Raw genomic sequence first — 26,545 nt, forward strand, 5'->3', positions numbered from 1 at the left:
TTATTGTCACACTGGCAGTCTAAACCTACTGATCCACTTAACTCACTATAGTCACTGTTCTCCTGACACAAACAGAGTGTTTGTGTGCGTGAGAGAGAGAGAGATATTTCAATCCATTACATGTAAAACTATTGGAGCCATTCATGTTCTGTCATGCTTTATTTCCAGCACCTTGACTTCAGGAAACACATGAAAGCAGACACAATCACCACAGAATGGCAGCCTCCAGAGGTATGACAGTCTGTTATTACACTTATTCAATTGACCTATTAGCAGAGTATAAATGTTTTAATCTTTTATTTATTATTTTATTTATTATTATTAAAATATCAAATAGGCCTAAATACTGAAATAGTTTAAATTTGATAGTGCCATGTTATTAGTCTGTTACCATGGTGTTAATAGTGTGTTTCCATTGCATTTGTGTCCAGGTTATTGAGAAGTACCTGTCTGGTGGGATGTGCGGGTTCGACCGGGAGGGAAGCCCCATCTGGTGGGATGTCATCGGCCCTGTGGACCCCAAGGGCCTCTTCCTGTCTGCCTCTAAACAGGACTTCATCAAGTCTAAGATCAGAGACTGTGAGATGCTGCAGAAGGAGTGTGACCTGCAGTCTGAGAGGGTATGAGGAGGTTTCATTCATATAAATATAATTATTAGAATGGGGATTCCCATTTAAATAAATGTTGTCAGGAGTTTTACATGAATATACAGTATGTTTGACAAGACCAGGAAAACCCCCTGGCACCAACCTTACTGAGATTCTATACCACTAATGAAGTGTTCATGTAGAATCTTTGTCATCCTTGTTGAATACCCTACCTATGGTCACAGATCTGACATTCACTATATATAGACAATTAGGCTATTTCAGCCACACCCATTACTTACAGGTGTGTAAAATCGAGCACACAGTCATGCAATCTCCATAGACAAACATTGACAGTACAGTGGCCTTACTGAAGAGCTCAGTGACTTTCAACGTGGCACCGTCATAGGATGGCTCCTTTACAACACGTGAGTTTGTCAAATTTCTTCCCTGCTAGAGCTGCCCCGGTCAACTGTAAGTGCTGTTATTGTGAAGTGGAAACGTCTTGGAGCAACAACGGCTCGGCCGTGAAGTGGTAGGCTACACAAGCTCACAGAACGGGGCCGCCGAGTGCTGAAGCACGTAACTCATAAAAATTGTCTGTCCTCTTTTGCAACACTCACTACCGAGTTCCAAACTGCCTCTGGAAGCAACGTCAGCACAATAACTGTTTGTAGGGAGCTTTATGAAATGGGTTTTCATGGCTGAGCAGCCACACACAAGCATAGGATCACCATGCGCAATGCCAAGCAGCGGCTGGAGTGGTGTAAAGCTCGCCGCCATTGGACTCTGGAGCAGTGGAAACACGTTCTCTGGAGTGATGAATAATGCTTCACCATCTGGCAGTCAGATGGACAAATCTGGGTTTGGCGGATGCCAGGAGAACGGTACCTGTCTGAATGCATAGTGCCAACTGTAAAGTTTGGTGGAGGAGTAATAATGGTCTGGGGCTGTTTGTCATGGTTCGGGCTAGGCCCCTTTGTTCCAGTTAAGGGATTTTTTTACGCTACAGCATACAATGACATTCTAGACAAGTCTGTGCTTATATCTTTGTGCCATCAGTTTGGGGAAGGCCCTTTTCAGCATGACAATGCTCCCCGTGCACAAAACATTTGATATATGGCTTTTTCTTTGCAACTCTGCCTAGAAGGCCAGCACCCTGGAGTCGCCTCTTCACTGTTGATGTTGAGACTGGTGTTTTGCGGGTACTATTTAATGAAGCTGCCAGTTGATAACTTGTGAGGCGTCTGTTTCTCAAACTAGACACTCTAATGTACTTGTCCTCTTGCTCAGTTGTGCACTGGGGCCTCCCATTCCTCTTTCTATTCTGATTAGAGCCAGTTTGCAATGTTCCGAAGGGAGTAGTACATAGCGTTGAACAAGATCTTCAGTTTCTTGGCAATTTCTCACATGGAATAGCCTTCATTTCTCAGAACAAGTAGAAGAAAGTTATTTGTTTCTGGCCATTTTGAGCCTGTAATCAAACCCACAAATGCTGATGCTCCAGATACTGAACTAGTCTGAAGATGGCTAGTTTTATTGCTTCTTTAATCACTACAACAGTTTTCAGCTGTGCTAACATAATAGCAAAAGGGTTTTACATTTCAACTCAGTTTTTCACCATTCCTGACATTTAATCTTAGTAAACATTCCCTGTCTTAGGTCAGTTAGGATCACCACCTTATTTTAAGAATTTGGAATGTCAGAATAATAGTATAGAGAATGATTTATTTCAGCTTTTATTTCTTTCATCACATTCCCAGTGGGTCAGACGTTTACATACACTCAATTAGTATTTGGTAGCATTGTCTTTAAATTGTTTAACTTAGGTCAAACGTTTTGGGTCGCCTTCCACAAGCTTCCCACAATAAGTTGGGAGAATTTTGGAACATTCCTCCTGACAGAGCTGGTGTAACTGAGACAGGTATGTTGACCTCCTTGCTTGCTTTCTATAGGATTGAGGTCAGGGCTGTCCTTAAGCCATTTTGCCACAACTTTGGAAGTATGCTTGGGGTCATTGTCCATTTGGAAGACCCATTTGCGACCAAGCTCTAACTTCCTGACTGATGAGATGCTGCTTCAATATATCCACATAATTTTACTTCCTCATGATGCCATCTATTTTGTGAAGTGCACCAGTCCCTCCTGCAGCAAAGCACCCCCACAACATGATGCTGCCACCCCTGTGCTTCTCGGTTGGGATGGTACTCTTCGGCTTGCAAGCCTCCCCCTTTTTCTTCCAAATATAACGATTGTCATTATGGCCAAACAGCTCTATTTTTGTTTCATCAGACCAGAGGACATTTCTCCAAAAAGTACGATCTTTGTCCCCATGTGCAGTTGCAAACTGTAGTCTGGCTTTTTTATGGTGGTTTTGGACCAGTGGCTTCTTCCTTGCTGAGCGGCCTTTCAGGTTATGTCGATATAGATACTTTTGTACCAGTTTCCTCCAGCATCTTCCCAAGGCCCTTTGTTGTTGTTCTGGGATTGATTTGCTCTATTCACACCAAAGTATATATCTCTAGGAGACAGAATGCGTCTTCTTCCTTAGCGGTATGATGGCTGCGTGGTCCCACGGTGTTTATACTTGCATGCTATTGTTTGTACAGATGAACATGGTACCTTCAGGCGTTTGGAAATTGCTCCCAAGGATGATCCAGACTTGTGGAGGTCCACAATGTTTTTTCGGAGTTCTTGGCTCATCTCTTTTGTTTTTCCCATGATGTCAAAGCAAAGAGGCACTGAGTTTGAAGGTAGGTCTTGAAATACATCCACAGGTACACCTCCAATTGACTCAAATGATGTCAATTAGCCTATCAGAAGCTTCTAAAGCCATGACATCCTTTTCTGGAATTTTCCAAGCTGTTTAAAGGCACAGTCAACTTAGTATTTGTAAACGTCTGACCCACTGGAATTGTGATACAGTGAATTACAAGTGAAATAATCTGACTTCTGACTTCAACTGTATATATATATTTGTTTTATGTTTGTATTTGTTGGGATTAATATATTGTTTATTTGTATCTGTTGGGCTTTAGCTTAGGTTATCCTTTAGAGTCAAGTATATTTGTCTAGGCTCAGTTGTTCCTTGACTAGCACCATTCACTGTCGATGTTTCCAATGTTATACCTTCTAATAGTAACTGTATCCACTGGTGAATTGGGAGAGAGTGAGGTGATTGCCATCTAAGAGCCAACATCTTTTTTTGTCCACGTACTTTTGGTCATGTAGTGTACATTTATTAACACTTTTCCTCTCCCTTCCACTTTCTCACTCTGTTTTCTGCCTTCCTTCTCATCACTCTCTCTCTTTTCCGCCCTCTCTCTTTGTCTCTCCATCTCCATCTGTCTCACTCTCTCCTCCAGCTCGGGAGGCATGTGGAAGCCATCACTATGATCTATGACTGTGAGGGTCTGGGTCTCAAACATTTGTGGAAGCCTGCCATCGAGACTTACGGAGAGGTATACTAAATGTTGTGTCTTTACTATCATGAACTGAAGACTGATAGTTTTTATCAAAGATTCTCTGTAATTAGTTACTACGCGATCAACTGATTATTCACGTAACTAATTAATTAGGAAGTCGGGGCACCAAAGAAAAATGTTCAGATTACAAAGTTATCATTTCCTAAAATAACTTTTCAGATATTTTATCTGATCAATTAGTTTTTGAATGAATGAATTATTTACTTTACCTCACGTTAATCTCATTCCAAATGTCGTAAATTGTTGGTTATCTGCACGAACCCAGTCTTCACTATGAGTCATCCATACATCAATTGTCTTAAATCATTTATTTATTACTAACTAAATAATTCACAGAAATGCAGGAATATGCGCCCTAGTGGGCTAAACCGGCATGGCGGCTTGTTAGATAAAAGGGGAAGTGGGGGTCGACTAAGAAGTCACTACAAAGTGATAACTATAACAATTGAAATGCTAATCCTTTGCACATGAACGCTCACTCAGTCGGGAACAATTGCAATCAATATATATATTTACGCTCTGTGTCGTCTTGATCACTGGTGAAAAGTTCATTTCTTTTGTAGAATTGTCTGTCTCTCTCCCTCTCTCTCTCGGTTGTGGTTAGAGGTGATTGTTCAGAGTGACATTCGTTATAGAATGGATGTTTCGGTGGTTGTCGTTCTTCGCGTTCAATGATGCCGAATTCCTAGCTGCAGACTAGTAATCAATATCAAAGACTTTTTCTTATTCTGTTGGTATCGATAGTCTTAAGAGTTTAACCACGTGGTATGGTTAAAAGATTCAGCAATGGTCTACAACCTTTGTTCCCCTCCTAATGGAGAAAAACATGGTCTGCAACCTTAAGCCATCTCGTAATTGAGGTAAGCTCGGTCTGCTGATCGAAAACCCGAGTGGGGTTTTTATTGGGAAAGGCAGAAAAGGCTGTCCCAGGATGTCTGACCCTAACTGGGCTCAGGGGCGGTCCCCTGATTTAGTTCAAATCAAAAGGGAATTGTATTTTTCTTCATTAAACAGTCCAGAATCATATTACACAATTATACAAACAGTATCATACGCACTCATTCATCTTATACAACAATTAGATGTAAACCTCTTATCTGAGGCTATTATACAAACAGCGTTACGGTACTGAGGCTACACAGTCTCCCATGAGCTTTCCCAAGTTGTGACAAACGGACCAATTCGTAGCTAGATTCTTCACCGATCTTATATACTCTCCCTGGAACATGAAATTTGTTCGTACCTCAAGTTCTGTGAGGTGAAAGGATTTCCTTTGTCCTCCATGAAAGTTTACTCTCTCTCTACTATGTGTCCATGAGGAGATCCTTTCAGCAATTTACTACCTCTGACCACAGCAGCCTAGTTGGAGGAGGCAAGGGGGAGGCAGGGAGAGGGGGATGGGGTTGCTATACCCAAAGAGGCCAACGTCATGACAACACACACACACACACACACACACACACACACACACAGAGTTCTGTTGAATCCATAGGGGGAGAGGGTGATCTGAGATGATACTGTCTGATCAAAGTGTTGTATCCTTACAGATCCTGACCATGTTTGAGGACAACTACCCTGAGGGCCTCAAGAGACTATTTGTCATTAAAGGTAAGTTTCACCACCACTTTTTCGTCATATCAATCTATTATATTTGGATGTGGAGAAATGATCTGGAGAAGACCAACCATGCTATCGTTTCTTTGTACATTTGAAAAAGATAGATCCTAAAGAAACCATGAATAATGGACACAACTCTTTAAACATCGAAACCGCATTTGCAGAAACAGAGCCACTGTTTGCCCCACCACCTTTGTTATTATTTTGGTTTTGTTGATGAAACGGAGAAGAGGAACTTCCGGCAGTATTTATAAAAAAATTTAGTACATATTCTGCTGTTTTACTACGCGTGCAATGATGTCCGAGGGAAAAGAACCATCATCATTGTTTGCAGTAAATTCTTTGTTGTTGTAATATCCCAAACGGAGGTGGCAATTTCACCAATTAAGGATTCCAGAGGGAGATGTTACCCCTTAGTATCCCAGTAGTTGTAACGATCGTCGTAGGTGGAAGAAGGAGTAGACCAAAACGCAGCGTGGTAAGTGTTCATGTTGTAAATTTAATCAAAACTGAACACTAAACAGAATAACGAGAACGAAACAGTTCTGTCAGGTGATACAGACAAAACAGAAAACAAACTACCCACAACTCAAGGGCGAAACCAGGCTGCCTAAGTATGGTTCTCAATCAGAGACAACGATTGACAGCTGCCTCTGATTGGGAACCATACCAGGCCAAACACATAGAAATACAAACATAGAAAACCCACCCATATCACACCCTGACCAAACTAAAAATAGAAACATAGAAAGCAATCTACGGTCAGGGCGTGACAGTAGTAAACTTACTTATGTTGTGTGTCTCACATTTCTCAAACCTTATTTAGACAGCATTGTATCACACTTGTTCTCTCTTTTCCCACTCCTTAGCCCCCAAGCTCTTCCCCGTGGCCTACAACCTCGTCAAGCACTTCCTTAGTGAGATCACCCGCAACAAGATCATTGTCCTGGGTGGTAAGACACTTCCGTATTTCCATTTGAATGTTCCCATAAAAATATACTGGTCCAGAATGCTGAATCATGTCAGCTCTATGCATGGCATTTCTATTACAGTAGGAACATTCCATACGCTGTGAATACATACAGTATATGGTTGCATCGTCTCTAACTCTACCCAGCTTAACCCTTCAGGTCAGTAAAGGTAATGAATGCACTCACTGTAAGTCGCTCTGGATAAGAGCGTCTGCTAAATAACTCAAACGTAAAATGGCAATATCAGTCTCTCTCTCTTTACCTGTCTGTTCTGCAGCCAACTGGCAGGAGGTGTTGCTGAACTACATAGACCCAGAGCAGCTTCCTGCTGCGTACGGAGGGAAACTCACCGACCCGGACGGGGACTCTCGCTGTAGGACCAAGGTGAGCTCACACCACCAGGAGGTGGGTTGCTTCCCCCCCCGAAATGAGACGAGAGATGTCCAATGCTGTAGTCATAGCTGCTCTTCAGTAGATTTAGGATAAAAATTTAATTATACATGGCGACAACATTTAGGGCTTGCAGTGCCACCTATTACTAGTTGCTCCACACCTGCCTAAGGGCTTTTGCAGTAGGAAGGACTCAACATGCTGCAATATTGAAGCCATGCTGTGAGATGAGAGCAGCTTTGCTTTGCTGCCTGCAACCACAAGATGCTGCAGGCAGGGCTAATAACGTTCCTAAGATACATCCTGCTACTAGTGGGGCCAGTGGAATTAGATGAGGATTCTCTGTCAGACTGTTGGACTTTGTATGTGTGATACATTGAGTTTGTGGGCTATATATCACCATGAAACAATTCACAATGAGTCTCAAGTCTTTTTTATTCCTTCTCGTCATTGAGATGTTATAGGAGTTCCAGATGGCTTCCTTAGAGTCTGCTTCAACAGTTAGTCTGCTGATTGGGTATTTTTCGAAGACAATGCCGCATGGATATATCATGGATCTGCTTATTTTTGCCCTTCAGTTCAATTCTGCCTTGCCACAAATGACCTTGCTGCCAGCCAGCTACAACCTCTCAATGGCTCTGTAGTCATCTACCTGCCAATAAATGCCATGACAGTTGAGCCTAGATGCATTTGAAATGTTCTTACCTAGGAAACTGACCCTTGCTCTGATGTCTCTGTAGATACATAGGTAGAGATGTCTTCCTAACCTGGAGAGGAGCAGGAGGAGTAGAAGGACAGGTCTTTGTCATCCCAAATGAGACCCAGGAAATGAACTTTTGAAATCTTCCGGAAGACTAAGATTCCACGGACTGAAATTCTCCCTAACTTCATGATTCCATTTTACTCAACTGAGTAATTTAGTCATTCAACACAGGATTGAACAGGAACTTCAGCTTTTATCATTAGTAGCTATCCTATGGGGTTCTATGGAGTGTTTAGATCAGGGACTTAGTTGGTAATCTCGGTTAACCCAGAACTAAATTATTGCGTAATTTGGTCAGATGCCATCTGTTAGGTTCTGAACAAACAGAGAAAAACTCAAACGGACGACTAGAAAAAGCTCAAACCCAAGTTTATTTACCCACTGGGTCATACAGCTGCAAAGACAAGGTATGATTACACAAGCACATATAACCTCCTACTAGGCAGGGTCAACTCCTTACACATCTAGACAGCCAATACATCTCTGTTGCTAGGCAGGAACTTATTGGTTCCTCTCACTGGGGTAGTCATGGCCCTGCCTGATGCTAGAACCTTCGTGGGTGTGGAAGTGTATGTATATGAGGTAGGACTGTAGTAGGAGAGTCATTGTGGTGGGCCCCCCTCCCCAAGGTTTCTTCTTACTTCATCTGTTGACTTGACCTCGAGTCGAATTCCTCACTCCTCGTCCCTTGTTCCACAGCCGGTCTGCCTTATCAGAGACTAACTAGACTGTTGCCCTTTGCCTCCCTCCTTACGAACAAAAAATGAACTTTCTGCACTTCCCCCTTGTCTCACTCAGTAAATTTCCATACAACAAATTCTTATCCACCCTTCATTGACCCCAACATATACATTCCTTATACATGTCAAATAATCGATAAGTTATATTATGGTAACAGGAATAAGTATATTTCAAGCTACAATCCAATAGTCCCTCTTTTTTTAATAGTATCTCCATACTGTTCAACAATTAGGGTAGCCTAGTGGTTATAGCGTTGGACTAGTAACCGAAAGGTTGCAAGTTCATATCCCCGAGCTGACAAGGTACAAATCTGTCGTTCTGCCCCTGAACAGGCAGTTAACCCGCTGTTCCTAGGCCGTCATTGAAAATAAGAATTTGTTCTTAACTGACTTGCCTAGTAAAATAAAGGTAAAAAAAAAAAAAAGACTTAGAAATAAACAGAAAAGAAAACAAGATTCATATTCTCAGTTGATTTGGATGTTTACACCTCAGAGACTTATGGCCTCTGACTATGTCATCTGCTTTCATGGCATAAAGCCCTGTCCTCAAACCTATATTCACACTATGCACACTTTTACTCCCCCCTGTCTGCCATTACCCCTCCTGTTGTACAACTGATAATGACATTTCAGCTGGAGATTTTGACTTTCTCTTCCTCCTTCCGGTTCCTAAGAGATTGAAAGCAAAAGACTTAAGAAGAAAACACAATATATGACAAGTGTTAGTAATGAGTTAAGCTATGCATAATCATATATGGCAAAAACTGTACCTTTGGATACTGTTCTGCTGGGGTCCACAAAAATTAAGGCTCAAAATACCTCCTCATGCTTGTACCCAGACTTCCCCCATCAGGCTGCAGGTTTTACAGGAGGTGTTCCCACGCGATGTCATCCTCACTTTGGCCCTCTGTTTCCCCAGACAAGCCCCCCCCCCCCCCCCCCCCCCATTTGTCTAGGATGTACAATGAATCTCTGTGTCTAGGCAGGTGGTGTTATCCTCCCATCCCGAGTCCAGAACCTTTCGTACTCCTCCACACATCTCCCGGTCTTCTTATCAATAGTATACATTATTGCACTTTGCCTCAGTCCATTGTTAATTACCTGGACTCATAAACAAACAGCTATTTGAGAATAAGCGACCCATTCCTACTCAAGTAAATATCATGAAAGCTAGAAGACAGTATTATAGGGCAATAGTTCACAATCTATGGTATAAGCGCTATCATATGACTCCTATCTCCCTTATGGGAACATTCTGTCTCTGAGACAGGCCATCATTGTACTTTGCCTCCGGCCACAAATACGTTTGCACATAGATCATTCCATCTAAACCATAACACACTCATTACTACTGCTAGGCCACTTACAGTGGGGCAAAAAAGTATTTAGTCAGCCACCAATTGTGCAAGTTCTCCCACTTAAAAAGATGAGAGGCCTGTAATTTTAATCATAGGTACACTTCAACTATGACAGACAAAATGAGAAAAGAAATTCCAGAAAATCACATTGTAGGATTTTTATTTATTTATTTGCAAATTATGGTGGAAAATTAAGTATTTGGTCAAAAACAAAAGTTTATCTCAATACTTTGTTATATACCCTTTGTTGGCAATGACAGAGGTCAAACATTTTCTGTAAGTCTTCACAAGGTTTTCACACACTGTTGCTGGTATTTTGGCCCATTCCTCCATGCAGATCTCCTCTAGAGCAGTTATGTTTTGGGGCTGTTGCTGGGCAACACGGACTTTCAACTCCCTCCAAAGATTTTCTATGGGGTTGAGATCTGGAGACTGGCTAGGCCACTCCAGGACCTTGAAATGCTTCTTACGAAGCCACTCCTTCGTTGCCCGGGCGGTGTGTTTGGGATCATTGTCATGCTGAAAGACCCAGCCACGTTTAATCTTCAATGCACGACACAGGGATTCTTTAGCTACATAGCCCAGTACTGTAGCCTACTGACTGTAGACCGTCACATTCCATCCATATTTTTCGTTCCATCCTAACAGAAACCCAGAAGGTTTTTCATTTTTCTTGGAATAGAAACACCATAATATTAATAAAATTAATTAAGCAAAATTTCATAAAATGAGTCCCATATACTATGTTCTTACAAAACAAGGTTTAAAATTCTCTAGTACAGCCGCTATTGAAGGCTATCAAATGCTTCTCAAAGATGCCCTCTGGTGGTCAAACTTGCACTAACTAGCATTAATGATACTAGTGTTTGGCATTTAAATAACGTGCCATAGAATTCTGCGGCACCATGCAACCTATGCCGCAGTACGCTGCAACTTTTAAAGGACGAACCACTCTAGAAAATGTTCTTTGTGTGCCCTTTAAGGTGCATCCTTTCTAACTAGTGAAATACCAACTAAAACCAAATAATATGTTGTGCGTGGTAAAACGTTGGGCAAAAACAAACAAATGGCCAGACCTTACTTAATTGTGACCTCCTTTTACGGCCGGATCCAGGTAACTTTATACTTAATAGAAGTGCAGAATTTCACTAACTGCTCTCCCAAGCCTCGGAAATATTTCAAAGGGAGAGATATGAACACCCTACCTTATCCTGGAAGAGAAAATTTAAATTTCGTTAGTTTTCACTATGCTAAATCTTAATCAGCAACACAGTTTTAATTACAGACGAAACAAAACATGATAATTTCTGTTTACAGAGAGGCTACTGTCCTCCACTATTTGAATCACTTGTGTTTTAATCCACCCCAATCTTTACTGTATATACTATAACCAATATCCATTGGATATTCACTATTTGCTTCACACTCATTAATGTCTACTATTTTAAGATTAATATTCACTAAATCAAGACAGGTCTAATTTTGGCCCATTGTAATCAAAGCAGTGTTCTCTCGCCTGCACTGCACTTAGACACGACGGCATTCCTCTTGCCAAGTCTAACAATTTTTTTAATGTAACTAGGCAAGTCAGTTAAGAACAAATTCTTATTTACAATGACGGCTTACCTCGGCCAAACCCGGATGACCCTAGGCCAATTCGCCACCCTATGGGATACAACCTGGATTTGAACCAAGGGCTGTAATGACACCTCTTGCACTGAGATGCAGTGTCTTAGACCGCTGTGCCTCTCGGGAGCCCAACCATTTACTCCAGTATATGACTGGTCTCTCTTTTCCCCCCATGAATTTGCGTAACCACCATGCCCATGAACAAACTTTTTTTTTAAACTTTACAATTGTTTCTTTAACTCTATGAAATATTACTCACAATATTAACTCGGTTGCAACACTCACTACCAAGTTCCAAACTTCCTCTGGAAGCAATGTCAGCGCAATAACTGTTCTTCGGGAGCTTCGTGAAATGGGTAGCCATGGCCGATCAGCCGCACATAAGCCTAAGTTCACCATGCGCAATGCCAAGCGTCGGCTAGAGTGGTGTATAGCTCGTCCCCATTGGACTCTGGAGCAGTGGACACATTTTCTGGAGTTCTGAATCACACTTCACCATCTGGCAGTCCCACGAACAATCTGGGTTTGGCGGATGCCAGGAGAACGCTACCTGCCCGAATGCATAGTGCCAGCTGTAAAGTTTGGTGGATGAGGAATAATGGTCTGGGGCTGTTTTTCATGGTTCGGGCTAGGCCCCTTTGTTCCAGTTAAGGGAAATGTTTACGCTACAGCATACAATGACATTCTAGACAAGTCTGTGCTTATAACTTTTTGTCATCAGTTTGGGGAAGGCCCTTTTCAGCATGACAATGCTCCCCGTGCACGAAGTGAGGTCCATACAGAAATGGTTTGTCGAGATTGGTGTGGAAGAACTTGCCTGGCCTACAAAGAGCCCTGACCTCAACTCCATCGAACACCTTTGGGATGAATTGCGAGCCAGGCCTAATCGCCCAACATCAGTGCCCGACATCACTAATGCTCTTGTGGCTGAATTGAAGCAAATCCCTGCCACAATGTTCCAACATCTAGTGGAAAGCCTTCCCAGAAGAGTGGAGGCTGTTATAGCAGCAAAGAGGGGACCAACTCCATAATAATGCCCAGGATTTTGGAATAATGGAATAATAATAATAATGATTGACGAGCAGGTGTCCACGTACTTTTGGTCATGTAGTGTGTATATTTGTATGTGTGTATTTGTTGGACTTTATGCAGTGCCTTGCGAAAGTATTCGGCCCCCTTGAACTTTGCGACCTTTTGCCACATTTCAGGCTTCAAACATAAAGATATAAAACTGTATTTTTTTGTGAAGAATCAACAACAAGTGGGACACAATCATGAAGTGGAACGACATTTATTGGATATTTCAAACTTTTTTAACAAATCAAAAACTGAAAAATTGGGCGTGCAAAATTATTCAGCCCCTTTACTTTCAGTGCAGCAAACTCTCTCCAGAAGTTCAGTGAGGATCTCTGAATGATCCAATGTTGACCTAAATGACTAATGATGATAAATACAATCCACCTGTGTGTAATCAAGTCTCCGTATAAATGCACCTGCACTGTGATAGTCTCAGAGGTTCGTTAAAAGCGCAGAGAGCATCATGAAGAACAAGGAACACACCAGGCAGGTCCGAGATACTGTTGTGAAGAAGTTTAAAGCCGGATTTGGATACAAAAAGATTTCCCAAGCTTTAAACATCCCAAGGAGCACTGTGCAAGCGATAATATTGAAATGGAAGGAGTATCAGACCACTGCACATCTACCAAGACCTGGCCGTCCCTCTAAACTTTCAGGTCATACAAGGAGAAGACTGATCAGAGATGCAGCCAAGAGGCCCATGATCACTCTGGATGAACTGCAGAGATCTACAGCTGAGGTGGGAGACTCTGTCCATAGGACAACAATCAGTCGTATATTGCACAAATCTGTCCTTTATGGAAGAGTGGCAAGAAGAAAGCCATTTCTTAAAGATATCCATAAAAAGTGTTGTTTAAAGTTTGCCACAAGCCACCTGGGAGACACACCAAGCATGTGGAAGAAGGTGCTCTGGTCAGATGAAACCAAAATTGAACTTTTTGGCAACAATGCAAAACGTTATGTTTGGCGTAAAAGCAACACAGCTGAACACATCATCCCCACTGTCAAACATGGTGGTGGCAACATCATGGTTTGGGCCTGCTTTTCTTCAGCAGGGACAGGGAAGATGGTTAAAATTGATGGGAAGATGGATGGAGCCAAATACAGGACCATTCTGGAAGAAAACCTGATGGAGTCTGCAAAAGACCTGAGACTGGGACGGAGATTTGTCTTCAAACAAGACAATGATCTAAAACATAAAGCAAAATCTACAATGGAATGGTTCAAAAATAAACATGTCCAGGTGTTAGAAGTCAAAGTCCAGACCTGAATCCAATCGAGAATCTGTGGAAAGAACTGAAAACTGCTGTTCACAAATGCTCTCCATCCAACCTCACTGGGCTCGAGCTGTTTTGCAAGGAGGAATGGGAAAAAATGTCAGTCTCTCGATGTGCAAAACTGATAGAGACATACCCCAAGCGACTTACAGCTGTAATCGCAGCAAAAGGTGTCGCTACAAAGTATTAACTTAAGGGGGCTGAATAATTTTGCGCGCCCAATTTTTCAGTTTTTGATTTGTTAAAAAAGTTTGAAATATCCAATAAATGTCGTTCCACTTCATGATTGTGTCCCACTTGTTGTTGATTCTTCACAAAAAAATACAGTTTTATATCTTTATGTTTGAAGCCTGAAATGTGGCAAAAGGTCGCAAAGTTCAAGGGGGCCGAATACTTTCGCAAGGCACTGTAGATAGTTTATTTCTATATGTTGGGCTTTAGCTTAGGTTATTATTTACAGATTCAAGTATATTTGTCCAGGCCTCAATTGTTCCCTGACTAGCACCATTCATTCTCCCTGTTGATATTTCTAATGTTACAACTTCTAATAGTAACTGTATCCACTGGTGAACTGGGAGAGAGTGAGGTGATTGCCATCTATGAGCCAACAACTTTTTTTGTGGCAGTGTCACCTGCCAACGGTAATCATCTCTGATTGATTAAGAGATTCAAGGAGCTATCATCGTTAAGTAACATAGTAGATGGAAAGCATTGAATATTTACATTCATGCACTTCAAAATCAATTGTGTAACTTTTTTGCCAGAAGCATTTAACTGCAGCAGGGCACTCCCACATCATATGAAAGAATGTGACTACCTGATTTAGGGTACACGGTGAACAGTTGGGAGTTGGGACCAATTTCATTGTAAAAAAAATCCTTGGTGTTAAATACAGTCTGTGACAAAACTTTGAATATACACTGAGTGCACAAAACATTAGGAACACCTGCTCTTTCTGTGACATAGACTGACCAGGTGAATTCAGGTGAAGGTTATGCTCCCTTATTGATGTCACATGTTAAATCCACTTCAATCAGTGTAGATGAAAGGGAGGAGATGGGTTAAAGAAGGATTTTCAAGCCTTGAGACAATTGAGCTATGAATTGTGTACTATTCAGAGGGTGAATGGGCAAGACAAAAGATGTAGGTGCCTTTGAATGGGGTATGGTAGTAGGTGCCAGTGTCGATTTGTCAAGAACTGCAATGCTGCTGGGTTTTTCACTCTCAACAGTTTCCTGTGTGTGTGGTCCACCACCCAAAGGACACCCAGCCAACTTGACACAACTGTGGGAAGCATTGGAGTCAACATTGGCCAGCATTCCTGTGAAATGCTTTTGACACCTTGTAGAGTCCATGCCCTGATGAATTGAGGCTGTTCTGCGGGCAAAACTCCTGTGTTCCTTATGTTTTGTACACTCATTGTATACAGTTGAAGTCGGAAGTTTACACACACTTAGGTTTGAGTCATTAAAACTCATTTTTCAACCACTCCACAAATGTATTGTTAACAAACTCGGTTAGGATATCTACTTTGTGCATGACACAAGTAATTTTTCCAACAATTGTTTACAGACAGGTTATTGTATTTCAAGGCCTACCTTCAAACCCAGTGCCTCTTTGCTTGACATCATGGAAAAAACAAAAGAGATGAGCCAAGACCTCAGGAAAAAAATTGTAGACCTCCACAAGTCTTGTTCATCATTGGGAGCAATTTTCAAACAGTAGTACGCAAGTATAAACACCATGGGACCACGCAGCCGTCATACCGTTCAGGAAGGAGACACGTTCTGTCTTCTAGAGATGAATGTACTTTGGTGCAAAAAGTGCAAATCAATCCCAGAACAACAGCAAAGGACCTTGTCAAGATGCTGGAGGAAACAGGCACAAAAGTATCTATATCCACAGTAAAACGAGTCCTATATCGACATAACCTGAAAGGTGCTCAGCAAGGAAGAAGCCACTGCTCCAAAACGCCATTAAAAAAAAGACTACAGTTTGCAACTGCACATAAGGACAAAGATTGTACTTTTTGGAGAAATGTCCTCTGGTCTGATGAAACTGTTTGGCCATAATGACCATCATTATGTTTGGCAGAAAAAGGGGGAGGCTTGCAAGCCGAAGAACACCATCCCAACTGTGAAGCACGGGGGTGGCAGCATCGTTGTGGGGGTGCTTTGTTGCAGGAGGGACTGGTGCACTTCACAAAATAGATGGCATCAGGAGGAATGATAATTATATGGATAGATTGAAGCAACATCTCAAGACATCAGTAGAAGTTAAAGCTTGGTCGCAAATGAGTCTCCAAATGGACAATGACCACAAGCATACTTCCTAAGTTGTGGCAAAATAGCTTAAGGACAACAAAGTCAAGGCATTGGAATAGCCATCACAAAGCCCTGACCTCAATCCTATATATAATGTGTGGGCAGAGCTGAAAAAAGTGTGTGCGAGCAAGGAGGCCTACACACCTGGCTCCATTACACCAGCTGTGTCAGGAGGAATGGGCCAAAATTCACCCAACTTATTGTGGGAAGCTTGTGAAAGGCTACGTTTGACCCAAGTTAAACAATTTAAAAGCAACGCTACCAAATACTAATTGAGTGTATGTAAAGTTCTGACCCACTGGGAATGTGATGAAAGAAATAAAAGCTGAAAGAAATCATTATCTCTACTATTATTCTGACATGTCACATTCTTAAAATATAGTGGTGATCCTAACTGACAGGACATTTTACTAGTATTTAATGTCAGGAATTGTGGAAAATCTGAGTTTAAATGTATTTGGCTAAGGTGTATATAAACTTCCGACTTCAACTGTAAGTATATGGATGAGCGATGGCCGAGCGGCATAGGCAAGGTGCAGTAGAAGGTATAAAATACAGTATATACATGTGATATGAGTTTAGTGGCATTATTTAAAGTGCCATTGTTTAAAGTGACTAGTGATCCATTTATGAAAGTGGCCAGTGATTGGGTCTCAATGTAGGTAGCAGCCTCTCTGAGTTAGTGATTGCTGTTTAGCAGTCTGATGGGCTTGGGATTGAAAAACAGCTTCTGTCTCTCGGTCCCAGCTTTGATGCACCTGTACTGACCTCGCCTTCTGGATGGTAGCGTTGTGAACATGCAGTGGCTCGGGTGGTTGGTGTCCTTGATGATCTTTATGGCCTTCCTGTGACATCGGGTGCTGTAGGTGTCATGGAGGGCAGGTAGTTTGCCCCCGGTGATGCGTTGTGCAGACCCTCTGGAGAGCCTTGCGGTTGAGGGCGGTGCAGTTCCGTACAAGCTGTGATACGGCCCGACAGGATGCTCTCGATTGTGTATCTGTAAAAGTTTGTCAGGAGTTTTGGTGACAAGCCAAATTTCTTCAGCCTCCTGAGGTTGAAGAGGCGCTAGAGGAATAACCTTAATTTCTCCGAACCAGAATAGACTGACGAGTTTCAGAAGAAAGTTCTACAAATACTGATGCTCCAGATACACAACTAGTCTAAAGAATGCCAGTTTTATTGCTTTTTTAATCAGCACAACAGTTTTCAGCTGGGCTAACATAATTGCAAAAGGGTTTTCTAATGATCAATTAGCCTTTTAAAACGATAAACTTGGATTAGCCTACACATTGGAACACAGGAGTGATGGTTGCTGATAATGGGCCTCTGTAGATATTACATTAAAAAATGATCTGTTTCATCCGACATTTATAGCTTATTTGCTGTAGAGGGAGATCAAACTGGGTCTGTGTGTACACTACAGGCAGATTATGCAACAGTCAGTCAAGTTTTAAAGATCATTTTTAACACCTTTACCGCTGACAGTGCCACAAATGCATTTGGATCAAGGTCCTGTTTGTGTCTGCAGCTGTCCTCAGCTCAACATTTCCCATGGCTTGCTGTGTTATGCTAGACATGTAATGAATGGTCTTGTGTGATTTGACTGTGGACCAATGCTAATTGCCCTCTGCTTATGGTTGAGGTGAACCATCCCATCTCTCTCTCCCTTCACTCAGAAATGGAATACATCACCCCTTATTGCCCCCCGGTGATTCTCAATTACTGCTGCAAGCAGCATTTTTAACTTCCGTCTGTGTTTGGTGTGTCAGTATTTCTCAAATCCTTGGTTTTCTTGAGCTGAGGGCTCAGACTGTTTAGGAAGATGAGATCATTAGCCAGTAAGGGGGTCTAAAGAAAATTGTTGGTCTTGTTATTATAGCAAATAAATTACAAAATTAAACTCTGAGGCTGATACTCTGGACTTTTATTTCTCAGCTGAAAGTTTCTCAGCAAAAAGGCTATGATAAAACATGTAACCGCAGCAGATTCATAGTTGTAGAAAGTTAAGCTTTCTTTTTTATTTCCTCGTAAGTTCTTCCCTAAAAAAAGGTCCTGCTGACTTTCATAGCATTTTTATCAGCTACAGTACCTTGCAAAAGTATTCACCAAATACAACCTGTAATTTAAATAGATTTTTATTTGGATTTTATGTAACGGACATGCACAAAACAGTCAAAATTGGTGAAGTGAAATGAAATTACTTGTTTCAAAAAAGAAAAATGTTTTATGGAAAAGTGGTGCGTGCATATGTATTCACCCCCTTTGCTATGAAGCCCCTAAATAAGATCTGGTGCAACCAATTACCTTCAGAAGTCACATAATTAGTTAGATTGCACATAGGTGAACTTGATTTAAGTGTCACATGATCTCAGTATACGTGTGTATTAATATATGTGTGTATATATATATATATATATATATATATATATATATATATATATATATACCTGTTCTGAAAGGCCCCAGAGTGTGCAACACCACCAAGCAAGCGGCACCATGAAGAACAAGGAGCTCTCCAAACAGGTCAGGGACAAAGTTGTGGAGAAGTATAGATCAGGGTTGGGTTATAAAAAATACAGAAACTTTGAACATCCCATGGAGCACCATTAAATCCATTATTAAAAAATGGAAAGAATATGGCACCACAACAAACCTGCCAATAGAGGGCCGCCCACCAAAACTCACAGGCCAGGCAAGGAGGGCATTAGTCAGAGAGGCAACAAAGAGACCAAAGATAACCCTGAAGGAGCTGCAAAGCTCCACAGTGGAGATTGGAGGATCTGTCCATAGCACCACTAAGAGCTGGGCTTTATGGAAGAGTGTCCAGAAAAAGATCCATTGCTTAAAAAGGCACGTGGGAGACTCCCCAAACATATGGAACAAGGTACTCTGGTCAGATTGAGACAAAAATTGATTTTTTTGGCCATCAAGGAAAACGCTATGCACCTCTCATCACCCCGAGAACACCATTTCACAGTGAAGCATGGTGGTGGCAGCATCATGCTGTGGGGATGTTTTTCATCAACAGGGACTAGGTAACTACTAGTCAGAATTGAAGGAATGATGAATGGTGCTAAATACAGGGAAATTCTTAAGGGAAACCTGTTTCAGTCTTCCAGAAATTTGAGACTGGGACAGAGGTTCACCTTCCAGCAGGACAATAACCCTAAGTATACTGCTAAACCAACACTTGAGTGATTTAAGGGGAAACATTTAAATGTATCGGAATGGCCTAGTCAAAGCCCAGACCTCAATCCAATTGAGAATCTGTGGTATGACTTAAAGATTGCTGTACACCAGCGAAACCCATCCAAATTGAAGGAGCTGGAGCAGTTTTGCCTTGAAGAATGGGCAGAAATCCCTGTGGCTAGTTGTGCCAAGCTTATAGAGACATACCCAAAGAGAATTACAGCTGTAATTGCTGCAAAAGGTGGCTCTACAAAGTATTGACTTTGGGGTGGTGAATAGTTATGCACACTCAAGTTTTCAGTTTTATTTGTCTTATTTCTTGTTTGATTCATAATAAAAAATAAAAAATTGCATCTTCAAAGTGCTGTGTAAATCAAATGATACACCCCCCCCCCCCCCCCCCCCCCCCAAGGGGGGTGAATACTTTCACAAGCCACTGTAACCCCACAACATCCATCCTCTTACTCTGTCTATATATATGTGTGTATTCAAGATCCACTATGCTGGGACAGTGCCTACGTCCTACTATGTTCGTGAGTCAGTGAAGGTGGACTATGAACAGTGTCTAACAGTCAGCCGTGGCTCCTCACAGCAGCTAGAATATGAGATCCTCTTCCCTGGCTGTGTGCTCAGGTGAGTGGACCGATTATACTACCGCTATTTCTTTCTTTCTATCCCTCCCTCTTTCTCTGTCTTACCTCTCTGTAACCCCACTACTGGTCCTGTTCTATCTCGGCCTCCCTTACCTCCCTCCACCTTTATTTTCCTCTCTCTCTCAATCTCTTTATTACCCTCCTTAACTCCAGTGCAGGGTGGCCCTGCATCGAGTCCGATACCCACGGTTCCCTGTGGTTGACCCGGAAAAATGTCAGTTGGTGGGTGAAATGAAAACGTTCTTTCAACCCACGGGTCGGCTCGCGATTCAGAACAATTATAATCCGGATCGAAACATTTTAAATCAATAAAAAAAATGGTTTACAGACCCAGGACTTGTGTTGCATTGTGTTGCGAATTCCATTCTGTGAGCGATGAGGCAGACATATAAGCTACCACGCTGTGGATCAGGGAACTGTCCATTATTTGTGTGGTGCTGAAATGTATGTTTCGTCCTCCCACACGAGAATACTTTGCCAAGTGTACTTTCCCTGGCTAGCTTAGCTCATGTGAAAATGGCCAACGTAGGTATTTGTTTACGATAGGCTAATTTAGTTTATTATCAGTTAACTATTAAGCTACCCCAGGCATTCATTTGCAGCCTTTCTTAAATTATGGGTCGGGTCGCGGACCTGTTAATGGTGGATCGCGATGTGTCAGAGTCAATTTCTAATTATTTCATTAATTACTAGAATTGATTTGGCCAAGTGCGCTCTCTGCTTAGCAGCGGTCTCTGCTCAGTTTGGCAGCTGCGTTAGAGTGAGAGTGAGATGCCCGTGTGCTTCGCGGTTTACCTGATCTTTTTTTCTGCAGTTTTCTTGAAGATTACTCCGCGACACAGGCGATGCAGCGCTGTCGTTCATGCGCTGTCTGCCACTGACTCGTCATTCTCACTCTCCATCACTCACCGCTGTCATCAAATGGATTCATGCTAGCCGCAAGTTCTGACTGAGCTCAATTGTCATGAAACGCATATACAGAGAGCGTTTCTCTTTCATAGAAATTTATAACGAAGAGCGCCCACAATGTGTTTTGTGCGGGGAAGTGCTTAGTAATGAAACGACACGTCCTGACCAAACATCCACAGCATGATGGTAAACCAAGGGAGTTCTTTCAGAACAGGGTAGCATGCTTCAGGAAACAGTGCTACGACAGTGGAAAAATAAGTCAGCTAGCAAGGCATTGTTGTCATTTTATAACAGGTGATGATGATAAGTATAAATAAGGGAGCACTAACTAACTTTCATAGTAGTAGATGTGAGTTTATCTTTCAAACAATCCCCTGGCCTTGTACACAGCTAATAGCTATCATTTGCCAAAGCAAGCTAGCTACTGATAGTGCAACCCTAGTAACAGTACAAATGAAGATGAAAAATGATCAGGCCTACTGTACATCTTACTGTACATCTTACTGTATAAATGTATATGATTGTGTATGATTGTTGAAAACTGGTCTCTGTTGCAACTGTTGCTGTTAAAATACAATCATATTTTTTTTATTCTTAACTGGAATAAACTGAATGAAGCAAGATGCTTTTTGAGGCAAACACAGCTGTCTCCTGCCTGACTGAGAAAGCAGTAGATGTTCTGGTCCAGTTTGTCACCACATACCTATGCGAGTCAGGTTTCTCAACTCTGACATACTTAAAACAAGTACAGAAACAGTTTCAAGGTTGAGCATGACCTCAGTATTGCACTGTCAAGAACGGAGCCCAGAATAGGCATGCTCTCAATAGGACTGTGTGTGTGTGTTTTCTGGTCTACATCTGTGTGATGTGATCAATCAGTTTATTCCAGTTCAAAATAAAAATATGTATTGTATTTTAACAGCAACAGTTCCAACCTAAACTTTCTTTCAACAATAATTTCTACAGCAAGATGTACAGTAGGCCTGATCATTGTTCATCTGTACTGATACTTAGAGTTGCACTATCAAAAAGCCTGTGTGTGTGTTCTGTTATTCATATGTGTGATGTGATCAATCAGTTTATTCCAGTTCAGAATGAAAATTATTTATTGTATTTTAACAGCAAACAGTTCCAACCTAGACAGATATGTAAGAGTGTTTTTAAAGGAGGAAAATTAAACATTAATATATATGTATATGGATATTTAATTTCATTGTTATTTGTTTTTGTCTATATTGCATTTGTTTTAGGCATAAGGGCAATGAAATATACCAATATTTATGTATAGTTGCATATTTTGCTAAGCTTGGGTCCCAGGAAAACACAGAATTTCTCATTTGGGTCCCATGCTGAAAGGTTTAAGAACCTCTGATTTAGACCATAACGCTGGCTATATCAAGTTTAAACCGGTGCGCTGGTGAAAGTTTGAGCATGCCTAGGTTATAGCCTACTAATTAAATGTAGTTTTGCATCCTATATTCAATTCTGGGAATTGTTTATATGATTTTCAATTAAACAGTTTTACTATCTAAACAATATTGAATGTAAAGGTATTGTTTTATTATGTCGGCTATAGGCTTTCATCAGGTAAGAAGGCTAATGAGAAGACCCTTTTTCAGAGCAATTTTAGTTGTCAATGTGCCACATCTCATTGTAAAAAAATGTATCATGTCATTCTGGCATGGTTTCATGGCATAGTTGTTGATTAGACATGCATATACATTAATTCATGCAGGGAGGGGAATAATAGCCTATGACTTGTCATAGCCAATGAATAGTCATAAAAACGATGAAATAAATTAATGTTATTTGGCGGGTCACGGATCGGCTCTCGGAACAATTCTATGCGGGTGTGTTGGGATATATAATTATATAATGTAATGTAATATCTCCCCCCATGCAGGTGGCAGTTTTCTAGTGATGGGGCAGACATCGGCTTTGGGGTGTTTATGAAGGGGAAGATAGGAGAGAGGCAGAATGCAGGGCAGATGCAGGAGGTGGTTCCCAGCCAGAGATACAACGCACACCTGGTGCCCGAAGACGGCTCTCTCACCTGCAGCGAGCCTGGGGTCTGTGAGTACACATAAGCAATTTCTATACTTTATACCCCTTTCACACTATCGTGCCATCCCAAACCAAACCAAACTGTGCTGGCTTGGGTATTTTCTTTTCACATTGCCTTTTTTTCATGGTTCCAGCAACTTTAATGCTTGGTTTGATTAGTCTCAGTAGTGTGAAAAGCCCTACAGTGGGCTAGAACAGAGGTACAATGACACATGAAGACTTGGGTAGGGGCACATAAGAACCTAGTCCAGTGGTACTAGACAGAGATTGGATCTCGGCCTACCAGTATAACACTAGCCCACAGTGTGACTACTCTACAGACCCGTGTCTTTGCCTGTTGGGTGACGCTTTTCCTACTTCTGAGGGTATATCCGTGGTCAGTGGATCGTTCTGATAATGGAATGCGTTGTTTGCATCACCAAGTGTTGTCCAGGAAATAATTTATTCAAATTGTAAGATACTACCACCCCACCTCAAAATCAAAACCAATGTTTGTGCGCACACACTCTATTCTACTTCTTGTCTGCTTCCTGTCTGCAAGGCTGATTAGCTAGACAAAAAGGTGTGAAACACAGACGTGTGCGTGCAAAGTGAGAACACAACATGGAATCCATGTTTGATTTTGATTTGGAGGGGGGTATCAGATATCAATTAGATTGAATTCTTACTTGGGCACTGCACAGAGACGCAACCGACAACTGTCTACCGATTGCGGATGTAAGCTTGGTCGTGGGAAAATTGTCACCAAACAAGCATAGGAACGGTCAGCAAATAACTAGCAAGGTGGGTGCATGTTATAAAGCTAGACCCAGGTTCCACTCAGGTCTAGAAACTGGGCAATTAAGAACCAGGCCTTGCATACAAGCACACAAAGAGGACAAGGGCCGGAGTAAAGGTGTAGGACTTGATTTAGGCGACATCCATGTTGTTTTCTTTCTTCTTCAGATGTGCTGCGGTTCGACAACACCTACAGTATCTTCCAGTCCAAACGCATCAGCTTCACCGTCGAGGTCTTGCTCCCAGGCCAATCTCAGTCTCCGAAAAAACGGGCTGGCTCACAAGTGGAGGCCAGCAACCAATCGCAGTCTCCGAATAACCAGGGTGGGTCAGAATCTGGGGCCAGCAGCTAATTGTGACAGACGTTACTGAGCTAGAGCTAGTCTCAGCCCCGGCCATGGTCAGTGAAGTCAGACCTGAAACCACTGAAATAGACTCCAATGATCAGCACTGAGGTACTTCATCTGACAATGGGCCATTGTGCTGCTCACGAATGAAGGTATGTAGCTCTGGTTACATGCAGCTTGCTGATGCTGAGACTTCTACATCTGCAAGCCACACGCAATGCCCTGGGCCAGAGCTAGAATGTACAATGAAGAGAAACAAGTCCACAACTCAGGGTTCCTGGAGTAGAGGAGATGTATTCAAACACAGACTGAAACAACTGGTTTACTTTCTACAATAAGTGTATGGCTTTTGAAAATCTATTTTATTTTAAAGACCAGGAAGTATATTATATCTGAATGTCATTGATGGTCCAGGGTGTATTATTTTGCAATGCTGAGAGCAGAGCAGCAAGACCTCAGGAGATATTTATTTTGTCAACACTCCTCCATATAACCATCTGTTCAAGTACAATCCCTTTTCTGTGGCAACAACGCATTATGGGCATCACCCTGTCTTTCTCTCTCTCAAGAACTGGGGGAATTTCAAGGTTTTTCCCTTTTGAGTATGCCTTTACTTTTCAAAATCAACACAGTTCTGTTCAAATTAATATGTTGACATACTGGTAGTTTTATTTTCAGGGAAAACAAATCTATATTTTGTCTTTTAATTGTTAGAACATGAAAGGCAAGAAATCTTTGAGAATGCTAATATCCACTGTCCAAAATCTGTATCATTAAGCATTATTGCAGTAGACTGACATTCCATTTTGTTGTGTAATCTTCAGCACCAGTTTTTTCCTGTTTAGGGTTGCAATTTGCAAAATTCCAGTAACTTTCCCAAAATTCCCAGGATTTCCTGCTTATTCCCTCCTGATTCCGGGAATTCTCCAACTGAGAAATCCAGAAAACCTAGCAATTTTGGGCAAATTACCGGAATTTTGCAAACCTTTTCATGTATATCGATCTATATGTAACAACAAAAGACATACATGGTGTAAATGCTTGCCTTAAATACGTCAGTGTGTTTAAAGAATGTGCAGCACTCAACGAACTGGCCCTAATGGGCAGTTGAAATACTCAAAAAGCTCTATTATATGTCATCTGTAAACTGTACTTATTGATTGAAGTCGTCTTCTGCCAGCATCTGGATAAAGTATTTTGCACAGTGAAAATCATGGAATGTAGCTAGCTATTATAGCCTTATTCGATGTTGGTTCGTGCTCACTGTTCAGTAGATAATTTGTTACCTTTATGTATTTTAGTAATGAGTAGGGGGAACAGTACCCACTCCGAAACATTTAAATTGTTATCTTTTTGTGAACATTTGTCAATCTTTTCTTTAGTTAAAATTGGAAACATGTCATTTATTTTTGTAGAATTCATGTAGTCAGTGCATATCTAATGTAACAGAAACCAATCTGAGCTGTTCCAATCTATTGGGAAAATAATATACATGTTTGAATCAACTTGAATGAATCTCTTTCTCTGTCTAACCTATATGCAGATGTGGTAACAATTAAACCTGGGGACTGAATATACAGTATACTAACTAAACAAGTACTTGGACGTACAGTATGGTACAAAATGATCGCACTTTAGAGCCCTGACAGTACCTTAGTCTACAAAAGTAAAAGGTATGTCTGTGTCTTTCTCCAGTAGTTGTATCTATTGTCTGACAGTTGGTTTTCTAAGCAATTTTTTTATTAGGAACATATACAGTTGAAGTCGGAAGTTTACATACACTAAATTGACTGTGTCTTTTAAATAGCTTTGAAAATTTCAGAAAATTATGTCATGGCTTTAGACGCTTCTGTGAAGATGCTGGAGGAAACACGTAAAAAAGTATCTATATTCACAGTAAAACGAGTCCTATATCGACATAACCTGAAAGGCCGCTCAGCAAGGAAGAAGCCACTGCTCAAAAACCGCCATAAAGAAACCAGACTATGGTTTGCAACTGCACATACTTTTTGGAGCAAAGTCCTCTGGTCTGATGAAACAAAAATAGAACTGTTTGGCCATAATGACCATTGTTATGTTTGGAGGAAAAAGGGGGAGGCTTGCAAGGCAAAGAAAACCATCCCAACTGTGAATCACGGGGGTGGCAGCATAATTTTGTGGGTGTGCTTTGCTGCACTTCACAAAATAGATGGCTTCATGAGGGAGGAAAATTATGTGGATATATTGAAGCAACATCTCAAGACATCAGTCAGGATGTTAAAGCTTGGTTGCAAATGGGTCTTCCAAATTAACAATGACCCCAAGCATACTTCCAAATTTGTTGCAAAATGGCTTAAGGACAACAAAGTCAAGGTATTGGAGTGGCCATCACAAAACCCTGACCTCAAT

The 26,545-nt window shown here is 41.5% G+C and overlaps 1 protein-coding gene across 4 annotated transcripts in view; it reads left to right on the forward strand.

The window, feature by feature from the left end:
- Positions 1-25,668, forward strand: part of LOC110526048 (SEC14-like protein 2) — a 43,273-nt gene extending 17,605 nt beyond the window's left edge. For all 4 annotated transcript variants that reach the window (XM_021606645.2, XM_021606647.2, XM_021606646.2 and 1 more), the window contains 9 exons: positions 169-231; positions 432-620; positions 3,953-4,048; positions 5,620-5,680; positions 6,559-6,642; positions 6,938-7,044; positions 19,901-20,040; positions 22,873-23,042; positions 23,979-25,668. In XM_021606645.2, the coding sequence (XP_021462320.1) occupies positions 169-231; positions 432-620; positions 3,953-4,048; positions 5,620-5,680; positions 6,559-6,642; positions 6,938-7,044; positions 19,901-20,040; positions 22,873-23,042; positions 23,979-24,163 (1,095 nt within the window). In that variant the 3' untranslated portion in view covers positions 24,164-25,668. The remainder of the gene's footprint in view (positions 1-168; positions 232-431; positions 621-3,952; positions 4,049-5,619; positions 5,681-6,558; positions 6,643-6,937; positions 7,045-19,900; positions 20,041-22,872; positions 23,043-23,978) is intronic.
- Positions 25,669-26,545: the final 877 nt, after the last annotated feature.

This window comes from Oncorhynchus mykiss, chromosome 6 (genome assembly GCF_013265735.2).
Source record: "Oncorhynchus mykiss isolate Arlee chromosome 6, USDA_OmykA_1.1, whole genome shotgun sequence".
NCBI lineage: Eukaryota > Metazoa > Chordata > Actinopteri > Salmoniformes > Salmonidae > Oncorhynchus > Oncorhynchus mykiss.